The sequence below is a fragment of the Elephantulus edwardii genome, unplaced genomic scaffold, assembly GCF_000299155.1.
Source record: "Elephantulus edwardii isolate Elephantulus edwardi_28Jun2011 unplaced genomic scaffold, EleEdw1.0 scaffold00055, whole genome shotgun sequence".
Lineage (NCBI taxonomy): Eukaryota > Metazoa > Chordata > Mammalia > Macroscelidea > Macroscelididae > Elephantulus > Elephantulus edwardii.
Genome location: NW_006399805.1, coordinates 7883860 through 7895675, shown reverse-complemented (window position 1 = coordinate 7895675; position 11816 = coordinate 7883860). Strand labels below are relative to the sequence as shown.

Sequence of the window (11816 nt, the reverse complement as noted above, 5' to 3'; positions counted from 1 at the left end):
CGTAAAAATAGTACAATAAAAATTAAAAAAAAATTTTTTTTTTAAAAAAAGACTTTTCTTCCCTGCAACCGTTCATGATTTTGAACTACTTACCTTTCAGTTAACAGCCAAGTATTTAACCATTGTGCTATCTGGTTCTATTTATATACACACGTCATTTGTTTTGATGGCATATTGGTTTTGCTGTTAGGTGCTGATGTGTTGACTCTGACTCATAGCAATCCTATGAACAACAGATCTGAACTTGGCACTGTCCTGCACCAACTTCAAAATCTGCCAGGTTCAAGTCCATTATTGCTGTCACTGAGTCATTCGATCTTGCTGTGCATCTACTCTGTGATTGAAAAAGGGTAGTATACCCTGTCCTCCTGCATGTTTGGAAGCAGGAGTGGTATCCACTTCCTAAATAACCTGCTTTCGGATACTCTATGAACTTTGATGAATGTCGATAGTTGTAGAGGAGCTTCAGGCCTTTTGTTCATAGGGTCGCTATGAGTTGAGCTCGATCCGAAGGCAATCACCTCCAACAAACAACAACACCCATCTTCCTCTGCTCCCAGAAAGACTGATGGCACTCATTGTTATGGGACTGAATAAAAATCACCATAATAGAATAGGAAGAATTCCACCTTTTCATAAAATACATTTTAAAAATCCCTGAACATGTTATCCATCATCAATTTTGATCAGGAAAAGAATTTATTTCATTTCAGAAGACCTCTTTGCTTTTGTGCCCATGTCTGGAAACAGTCACACACAGTTGACAGCTGGTTGTCAACAGTGTAAAGGAAAAGTGGTGGTGGTTTTTCACAAACGTCCACTTCCTCTTTGCTGTGTGACACTCTAAATGGAAGTGTCAGATTACAGTATTTTTGCACCACTTACATTTCCCACTGTTGAAATAGCCAAAGTTAGTTTTAAACAAACAGGAAAAGAACTTAATGGAACCTCCTAACACTTTGAATGTTAAGATAAATTAAAAGGTGATCAACTGGATGTATTCAGCCAAAGATGCTCAAAAGAAGGTAGGTAGAACTAACACTGATGTTTTAGCAACTCAGGTCTAATGGCATGCTGCATTTAGTACGTTGCCACAAATGACGGTAAAAAAAAAAGATGTGTTTCTAAGCACAGTCAATTAAAAGTGTGTGGCAATGTGTTAAACTTCACAGAAACAGATACCTTTTCTGAACACAATAGTCTACAAAACTGAAGCTTAATGGGATGGAGAGGCTTGGAGGATCAGAAAGCAGTTAGTAGCAGAGCTGAGATTTGAACTTAGGCGCTAATAGCTTTCTATTACATGCTGCTATTTTTATAGAAAAAAAAGTTATGGCAGTTGTCAGTGATCATGCTGTGAATCAGTTAGAGACGGCCCCACCCACCTGAGCCTACTTAGTAGCTAAGAATTACCCAACCCAAAGCACTGTCTTGTCATTCAGACTCTTGACAATAGGCAAATTGTTAATTCTATACCCATCTTGCAAATGAATGACATTTTTCCCTATATTATTTCTCATGGATGCCAAATCGGAAATATCAACATTTCTAATTGTCGTTTAAACTGCAAAGAAGATTCTTCAAAGCATGATGTGCTTCAAAGTGTATTTCATTTATGACCAGGCTCACTGTAAACATGGAAAAAAATAAGAATGACTCAGAGATGTCAGTAGGATTCTTGTGTTTCTTTTGTTTGCAAAATATTGTATTTTGGTACGCTTGGTACCAGCAGTCAGGAAATAAGGTGACACATTGCACTGGGAAAATCTGCAGTTAGGGACCTCTCCAAATTATTCAGGAGTAGTGATGCCAGTTTGAAGACTAATGTATGTCTGATTCAGGCCATAGCCTTCGCTATTATGAGCTATGTATCCAAGAGCTGGGCACTGAATAAGGATGACAGAAAAAGAATCAACACCTTTGAGCTGTGGTGTTGGAGAGCACTGAACATCCCATGAGCGGTCAAGAGAGTGAACAGATGTCTTAGGGTGCAGCTGGAGAGCTCTTTGGAGGCAAGAATGATGAGGCTTTGCCTAACACACTTTGGACATGTTGCTGGGAGGGGCTATTCTTTTGAGACGGACATGATGCTGGGAAGGGTGGAGGGTCGGCAAAGGAGAGGAAGACCCTCAACCAGGTGGATTGACGGAAGACTTGGGTGTTTCTGTTTCTTTAGAAAATGGGAGGAGGAGGGTGAATTCTCGACCAGGTGTTTGTCCTCAAACCTGTGGCCCCAGGACTCCTCCCCTCTTCTACCTGATGCCTCTCCCAGTGACCCTGGGTGACAGTAAAACTCTACCATACATGGTTTGGGTTTTGCTTTTTAGCTCTAATCTTCATGGGAGCTGATGGCCAACCTTTTAGTTAACAGGCAGGGTGTTTGTTTGGTTTTGTGATTTTAATGAAAATTTATAGAAAAGCTGGATTTTCATTCATTTCTGTTGCTCAGTTTCCTCCCTCCCCTCTCCCCACTCCCCTGGTCCACTTTGCAATTCACCTCTTATGCTGGATTGTTTTCCTATAAATAATGACAGGCAATCTTTAAAGCACTGCGTCACCAGGGACCCTTTAATGCAGGACCAGAAAACCAAAGTAACTTTCAGCAAGTCCACTCTGTCCTGTGGCAACCCTCCAGTAGGGTTTTTGATATATTTTGGTGTGTTTTTTTAAAGTTATTGGTTTGCATACAATAATTTGTCTATATTGTGTTTCATTCATGTACATTGTTGGGTTTTTTTTTTCTCCTTCTCCCTCCATCCACCGAACTCTGTGACCCTGTGATTCCTGCCCCCTTTCCCTCTTTGGATATCCATACACATCTTACTGACTGTCCTTCTGTTTTTACAATAATGGCCTTATGCAGTATTTGTTCTTAAGGACCTGAGTTAGTTCACAGAGCATAATGCTCTCTAGCTTCTCCCATGTTCTATAGTATTTTTCAAAATCATTGCTCCAGAGTGCTGCCTTGTATTCCATCATGCGAATGCACCACATTGTCTCGTCCACTGGGGTTCTTTATGGGAGGAAATGCTTATCTACAGCCTGTGGAACAACTGGTGGAACTGAAGCTCTGATATAACAGTTTCCAGAAAATTCACTGCTGTGGCTTCAGAACTGACTCAGCGTGGACCCTCCACTGTGCTTTCAGGAGGCTGTAAGTGGTGTGGGAGAGAACTGGCCATCTCTCTCTCCTTCAGAGACATTGGTCCAGCCCAATGTTAGGCACAATGCCACCAGATCCAATTCACACAGGACAGACAAAGTGAGCTTCCAACACCTACTGGACTCTTGCAGACAGCTTCAACTCTAGACCTGTGCTTTGCTGCCTACCGCGGAACGTGGGTGGAGACTAAAGATACCCTCCCATCTTCTCAGGGCTGACGGCCTTATGCCTGCCTTCCTCACTCTGTGTACACACATTGCATCTCTATCATTTGGTCTCTAGATGAGGATGCTCGCATTGCAGACATGAGGTTGTGGTAAATGTGTCTGTCACTGATACCGGGGGACCAGGTCCCAGATCTTGCTCTCAGGCTCACGTCCCTTCTCTCTGGTGATGCCTGCCTCCGAGCTTGGTGCCTACAGGGCCGTGAAAACTACACGGAGGGGGTGGTGGGGATGATTCATGCTCCCTGGTGACATATAGGAAGGGACTGCCATCCAACAGGCAATGCTGGGATTTAAAAAAAATAGGTCTTTCTCTCCAGCCCCTTCTTGCCCTTTCATTTTATGTATTGTGATTTAGGTGAAAATTTGCAGAGCAAATTCATTTTCCATTCAATTTATACACATCTTCTTCCATGACATTAGCTGCACTTCCCTCCATCTCTTCAACGAGCTCTTCCCACTGCCTCCCTGGGTCACTGCTTCCATCTGCCCGTGTTTTCAGCCCTTCCTGCTTCCTGAGCTTTATTTTGGGGCAAATGCAGCCCTTTGGGTCCTGAATGGTTGATAAGTCTGAGGAACACTTTCCTCATGAGTGTTCTTATTCACCTGATTGTGGTTTATCCGAAAGATAGTCTCCGGGGCAGCTTCATTTCCAGGCTTGACTTGCATCTACAGGCCACAGTCCTGGGGCTGTTTACATCTGTATCAGACTAGTAAGTCTGCTCCTTGTTAAGATTTTCAATTTTATTCTATGTTTTCCTTCCATGCTGCCCAAGACCCTCTCAGTCCTTGAACTAAAAGGTTCAGGAGACTCTCTTCCACCTCCAGGAAGTCTGGAATCTGGGCACAGGGGAGAGCCTCCTTTCGTCTCACAGGCCCCCAGTCATGGACCCAGTGTTGCCATTCCAACTTTATCATTATTGCTGCTTATGGATTTGCCTTTCCTAAACTATGTAAATTCCTCAAGCTCTCCTTTCATAAATTTTAACTTTATCTTATTCTTTTCAAAGGCCCTAGTACTTTGTGTTTCAAACCTATTTATTGATGATGAGACTTTCAAGTGAAATTCATTCCGTGAGGGAAGAACTCTACAGGATTCTTCACTCTCCAGGGGTTCACTGCTGAATCACCTTCCAGCGACCCTAGCTGGGGATGTCAAAATTTTGGATTTTCATTCAGTCTTGAATTGGATCATGTAAACCATCTTTGACGTCAGAAACCACAGCTTCTGCGGTTGTGAGGGCAGAGGAAATGGGAGGGTCATGGTGACTGGAAGTGTGAGGCTCCGGACACTCAAGCCACGATGTGACCTTTGCTCCCACATCAATACACAGTACTTTGGGCACGTTGTCAGGATGCATCAGTCCTTACAACAAGGCATCGTGCTTGGGAAAGCAGAGAATGAGATAGCTCGGCACAGTGATGGAGTGCTTCTGCCTGTCAGCGACAGTGAAGGGGGAACACGATGGGACATGGTCCCAGCTGGCCGTTTATAGGGTTACTGTGAGTCAGAGTTAACTCAGGGGCATCTAACAACAAGCCTGCCATTTATAGGGTCACTGTGACCATTTATAGGGTCACTGTGAGTCAGAGTTAACTCAGAGGCATCTAATGGCAAGCCTACCATTTATAGGGTCACTGTGACCATTTATAGGGTCATTGTGAGTCCGAGTTAACTCAGGGGCACCTAACGAAAGCCAGTATAATACCTTTAAACCCCACGTAACTTAACCAGTGACCAGTTACTGTAGAGAGCCTCCTGGCTCCCGGTGGCCTCGTGCTGTCAAAATAGCCCTTTTCTCCACAGGGTTCAGGCTTGACTTTTTAGGAATCTATCACCAGCCCTTCTGCTCAGGGATGCTGTGATTAACAATTACACAGTACACATCTGCAACATCTAAGGACTTTGTGCATAACTTAAACCGAGAGCTAAACCCACCGCCCTCAAGCTGATTCTCACTCACAGCGACTCTCCACTGGGTTTCTGAGGTTGTAAGCTTTACCGGGGGACACTGGCTCATTGAAACACTGAAACGGAATCTTCAGCTTTGCAATTAGAAATCTAACACATGCCGCAGCAGTCCATCAGGACCTCATCTCCAGCCAGCCAGTTGTTCTCACCAGTGGCACTGACCCTCTGTAAAATCAGTTGGGTTTTGAGATGTGAGCTGTCTGTCTACAAGTTTATTTTATTAAGATCTCCTTTCTCCACTTCTGATAACTGAACCGAGGTAGCAACAGCTCCTAGCGTGTGAGTGTGAGACAGGGACTGAAAGTGAGCCCCAGCCCACAGCTGTTGGGTCGATCTGGACTGCAGGGCCCCCACTGGGTTTCCACGACAGTAAGTAGATCCGGCTGACTGTCCATCTCCTGCCCCGCCGCTGCTGGATTGGAATCGCCAGTCTTTTCATTAAGAGCCAGATACTCTACTCACTGCGCCACCAGAGCTCCTTACAAACACGAAATTGTTAAAAACTGCCATGAGGTGAAACCCATACAAGAGAAGTGGGGTTCCAGAATCCTGGGTTTAAAAAAAATTCCTCTGTGGGACAAAACAAGGGCCATGCCCCCACCCTGGGTATTGCAAATGTGGGCAGAAATGATCAGCTGGCAGGGAGCAGCTTTCTGGTCCTGCCAGTGTCCCCATGATGTCACACTTGCTATTAGGGCCACAGAGAATAAGCCCAAAGACAAGACCAGATGGCTGGGGCAGCATGGAGCACGCAAAGGAGATGCATAACCGCACGGCAATGACACTGAACCTGCAAGGGAGGTGCAGGAGACAGCGTGCATTTCTTTTCATTGAGGAATCCTCAGCACCCGTGCTGCAATATCCGTGGAGCAGTTGCAATCACGAGAGGTAGGGTTATGGGGACCTAGAATATCAAGCATGCTATTCGAGCTGTTCTCTCTCCTTCGCCCTCAGCCATCCCTCTGGGTATCCTTGTCGTGCGTGGGGACTGTGACCTGGAGACATGCCGAATGTACATAGACCGTCTGCAGGAGGTGAGTCACTAAGTCTGCTCCACCTTCTCCTCAGTCTCTCACTGCTGTAAACAACTAGCAACCAGAGTGACACACTTTGGAGGGAATTAGAAATATAGTGGCCTGGTCCCTTACGTAAAGGACCCCAAGTGGTGCAAAGTCTAGCTGTTCAAGCCCACCAGCTGCTCCACAGGAGAAAATTGAGGCTTCCATCCTGCTTCAGTAGGGTCTCAGAAAGCCCACAAGGCAGCTCTGCTTTGCCTGTAGGGTTGCTGGGTATCAGACCTGACTCAGGGGCTAAGGGCTTGGATTTGGGGCCTTCAGCACGCATCGTCTCTTCTTCCCCTCGTGGTTGGGTGCTCTGGAGTTCCAGTGCAGCCATGACAGCATAGAACTGCCCCGGAGGGGTTTCTGGGCTGTGCTCTCTGTGGGCGCAGATCTGCAGATCTTTCTACTTGGAGCTGACGGGTGCGTGTACACCACCAACCGTTTGCTAGCAGCTGAGCTCTGAGTCATTGCACCGCCAGGGTTGCTTCTCCACTTAGCCCTGTTTTTTCCTCTCTAAAGGTGGAGAAGATCGTGTAGTGTTATCTACAAGGCAAAGTGAACTCTAGTTAATTAATAGTAGCGTATTCATAACCACGGCTTAGAACTTGTGTTCTCGCCACCCTGCTTGTTGTCCCAGAATTGATTCCAACTCACTGGGACCACAGGACAACATAGAACTGATCCTTAGGATTTCTAAGGTTGTAAACCTTTATCGAAGTAAATTGTCTCATTTTTATTCTGGGAATCAAGCCCCTGGAGGGTTCAAACTGCTGACTATTTAGTTCACAGCTGAGGACTTTAACTACCACCAGAGTTTGTTCTTGCCAGACTTCATGTCTGCAATTTTTGAACTTGACAAAATTTCAAAGGGTACTGATAAATAATGAGAAAAAATAAGTTTGAAGTTTTTATACATTTAATTTCTTTTTAAAATGTTTTGTGTTTATCTAGACAGCAGTCAATACATTTTTAAAAATCTTTTAAATTTTACTTTATTAATTTTTTTACTAGTTTATTTACAAAATTTTAATACAAATTTGAACAAATTAACATGTCTTGTATAGGAATCCTATTCCATGTGATTTTGTGTCAGAACACATGGAAAAATTTCTCTATTATTTTGTCACTCATTCTGGTTGTTACCTGAAGAAAAAGAAGGGAAGGGACTTCACACATGACACTGCCAGGCACCTGCGCTGTGCCAGCGACGCCAGGACTCCCAAATCCACCCCAACATCATCATTGTTTTTCACTTGCAAAAGTTTGAGCATTAATTGCAAAAGCTCATAGTAACTTCGTTAACCTTTATTGATAGAAGACATACATTAGAACCTTTTCTAGAGTGAGGACTAGATGTCTGTATTTTTACAGACACTGAAGAAAATTCTGCTGGCTAACATATTTTAGGCAATCCATTATATATTTAAGTAAAAAAACACAACTAAAGTAAACACATAATGTTGATAATTCCAATTTGTACCCACTTATCTTAGAACACCAAACTGGTTCCCTTGGTGGTATGAGTGTGGGTGGGAGGCATACAGTGATGTCAAAGGTTACCAATGCCCATCTCATCAGCATTGTTGAGGACAGAGATGGAATTATTAATAATCATAATAATCTAAAAGAAAAATGGCATAATTTGTGTATCGATACATATGAAAGAAGACAAGCCCACAAATATTATACTTTATAACTCCACTTAGCTGTGTTTACCAAGGATTACTGCTTTAGCAGGCTAAAATTGAGGAACCTTTTAGTACGTGACTCAGGCTTAAATCTGTTTTCTGAGAACATGTTGTGTCTCAGTTTTCAAAATAACATTTGTAGGAACTTACACAACAGACTTTTCATGCAGAAGTTAAATGGGGTTCATGCCAAACCTTTTTTCTTTTAAATACCCAATAACTTTGTTAATTAGCCTTCGTGGTAGGATAGTCCAGAATGCTCTCATTTACTTTCTGGACAGACTTCCCCATGTGCTTATCATGCCTGTGTTTCACTAGAAAGAAAAGTCTTAAAACTGTTTAATAAAGAGAGAATTTAACAAACGAGGAAGAAAGGTTCTAAGCCTGATTTGGCCACGGGGCAAGTTTAGAAAACCCTGGGAGAAGCAGTTAGTGGTAAGGGGTGCTCGAAGCTGACGTATGTGTTCAGAGTCACTTCTGGTGGTGACAAGAGCATTCGTGGGGTGGGACAGTGGTGACAGCCATAAAACTTTCATAATGAGTTATACTTTCAGAATGTGATGGTAAACTTAATTAACTTAAAGCTTAGTACTTGTACTTTGTGAAGGTGCAAAGATGACCAATGATGCAGCAATAGGAAACGTGTGTTTTCCAACCAGGTTATCAGTGTAAACACAATTTTGGCATTTACTGAGTCTCAATAAAGAAAAGGTTTATGAGTCTTTTGAAGGACTTTGGAAATTTTCTTCACAGTCAGAAGTAAAAATTACCTGGAGTCTCTAACATTACCGTGTTGTGTTGTTAAGTGCCGTCAAGTTGTAGATGACTCAGAGTGACCCTATGAACGAAAGACATGAACACTTGTATAACTTTGTTTCTCCAAGTTCATAGTTTCCAGAGGCAAGCTATTTCAGAAGTGGTTGCCACTCCTGCTTCCAAGCTTGTTTTAATTGGGGAGATTCACCAAACACTGTCCACCATGGGTAACCATTATCACATTTGACACATCATTGTCACAGTGTTTAGCAGCACAGCAACCACGAGTTACCTCTGTACAGCAAATGGACAGACCAGTGCTATACCACTTAGAAGAATGTTTGACCAAAACCAGTTAAAACCCGGCCTGAGGGCTGCAGATTAAAATCACCCACTTTGTCATGGTAGCATCACTTTCTGTCCACTAGGCCCCAGACTGGGCTTTATTTTTACCCTTTGCTGTCCTTGCTCTTTTTCAGCCATCTCTCATCTCTACACCACATTAAGGATTTGTAGGGTTTTTAGCTAAGTGACTGTTCATCTCTCTGTTAAATTTGGTTTGCTTTCACTAACTATTGTTCCCTGGATGAAGTACGGTGCACAGATGCTTTGTGGAGAGCGTGAGTGGTTCAAAGGGTGAAGTGCTGGACTATAAACCTAAAGGTTGGATGTTCAAAACTACGTTGAGGTTCCTCATAAGTAACATGTGGTGATCTACTTCTGAAATATCTCAGCTTTGAAAACCCCTGGAGCTATCTGTTCTGCCCACATGGGATCACATAACCTGGAACAGACTCAGCAGTGACCAGTGACCACAGAGATTTTGTAGATGAGCTCAATAAGATTGGGTTGGGAATTGATTTGATAGAGTTATGGAGGAAGCTTGTGCAAACTCATTTTAAGGAATGAATTTCACACCCCTTCCCCCCCTATTTTCTCATTAGGACCTGCAGTCTGTTTCTTCTGACTCCCAGAGAGTTCATTACCAGGTAACACACAATTGACTTTATTTTTTAACCTTTCAGCCAGGGGAAGTCTATTGTTCAGTTAATGTGTCATTTTCAGCTAAAGCTCATCCTTTCTAGAGCTTGCTTTCACTTTAGGGAGACTCCCGTGGCAACATTGCTCTGATTCCTTCTACTGTTTCTGACTTGGTTCAGTCCTGGTCTAGGATGAGGGGCCTGGTGGTCTAGTCGCTCAGGAATTGTACTGCTAATCCTAACGTGGTGCCTCTGACAGATGGAATCCATCAGCTGCTCTGTGGGGGATAAACAGTCTCCTCTTGTGTGATTTACAGCCTCTGAAAACCCAGTGTGGGGTCAGCTATGGAGTTGGTTCAGCCTCAAGGCCTGTGAGGGAGAGTCTAGGACAAGCATGCCCCATGAACTTTCTCCAAGGTCGTTCAGAACAGCTTCTAGAAGGGCATGTGCTTAGTGACCAGTGCAAGAGAACTCAAACAGAGCAGTTGGGAAGGTGTCTCTTGGTTCACCCACTGAAAAGCCCTGCCTCACGGGGTGTGTTGTGGACCATTGTGCCATGGCTTGTGTGTCCCTCTCTCTGCTTGATCTCCTGGTGCCCATTCTGCCTCTGAGCTGGATGGGCCCATGACCCAAGGTGACCATCATTGGCAGGTGGGCTGTCCTTTTCTTCCTGTGCAGGAGAGAGGCCTCCCTGTTCCCACAAGCACACGCCCCACAGTGAGCCTAATCTTTTGTTTTCTAATTCTAACGTAGAAGCTCATACAATCGAATCTGCTCTCTCTCTCTCTCTCTGTCCATCTCATGGGCACAGCCTGGCCCTCTGAACAGTCTCTATTAAACACAGTCAGCTGCTTCTACATGATTTATATCAAGTCCACAAGAGAGCGCTCAACCCGTCCTTTGAGAGGTCAGTGTCTTGTGAAGTATGTTGTTCAGTCATCATCTCAGATGTGAGTCAGACGCTGGTGCAGCACATTTTCCACGTGATCAGAGCCTCATTCAAGCTCTTCAATGGCACTGGTGAAGCTCTTCCTATAGGAGGCCTCTCTGTCCTTCTCTGTTAGGAAGGAGCATGTGGAAGAGTCGCTCAGAGCAGATCAACAACTTCATGATGCTCACTGTTGTCTAGGATTGTCTGAGGATGTTGGGATTGGCTGCTTGTTTGATTTTAAAAAGAGAACAAAATAGTCTCTTGTTTTCTAATTCTGATACAGAAGCTGATACTATCAGAGTCTCAGGCTTGTCTTGGTGGAGTGTGAAGGGGGATGTGGCGGAAAGAACTGTAGGCATCAAAGCCAATGGAGGGCCTTAAACATTGTGTTAGTGAGTTTACTTGAATACGAGCCGGCATGAAATATGTTTGGGGATTTTACAGTTAGGGAATGGATCGTAAGTTTTAAAGCCTGAGAAATCCCTATCGGCTCATTAATTTGAAGTTGGCTCTTTAGTTGACTGGTTTGTAAGGCTGGACAAACTCAGGAGAAAAACAGCATTTGGAAAGGTGTCTACGTGCCTAAGACACCTTATTAGTGAGCGTACGGCAGTTCCCAGCCACTCAGCGTGTCTTCCTTTCCTTAAGTCAGGGTGAATTGCCAACAAAGTGCCGTGCTCGGAAATGACACCCCGCATTAACCTAACGAGGCATTGAGGGTTATCCAAGAATGCGATGGGTATTTATAGCCTGCTGAAAAAGCCTACACCATCTCCAAGGCAGAGACACAGAAGGCCCTGCATCCTAATGACGTCTCCTGACACCTGTAACCGCTCGCATAGTGTCTGCGCGATCAGGATGCCCCCCCACCCCCCCACTCCCTGGAGCAGCCCTGCCAGAAGGCCTGGTCTCGGTCTCTGTGTCTGCTCATTCTCTGGCCTATTTTTGGCCCAATTTTGTTCCTCTTCTAGAGGATCCATCTGAGCTGTTTCTCATCTGAGCTGCGTCTCATCCTAAGTTTTATGAGAAGCGGCATTTTCT

The 11816-nt window shown here is 44.2% G+C and overlaps 1 protein-coding gene across 1 annotated transcript in view; it reads left to right on the top strand.

Annotated features, from left to right (window-relative positions):
• DGKI (diacylglycerol kinase, iota) overlaps positions 1–11816 on the top strand; it is a 341252-nt gene that overhangs the window by 228465 nt on the left and 100971 nt on the right. Inside the window, exons 23-24 of the mRNA XM_006887211.1 lie at positions 6314–6393; positions 9809–9853. Coding sequence (XP_006887273.1) covers positions 6314–6393; positions 9809–9853 — 125 coding nt within the window. The remainder of the gene's footprint in view (positions 1–6313; positions 6394–9808; positions 9854–11816) is intronic.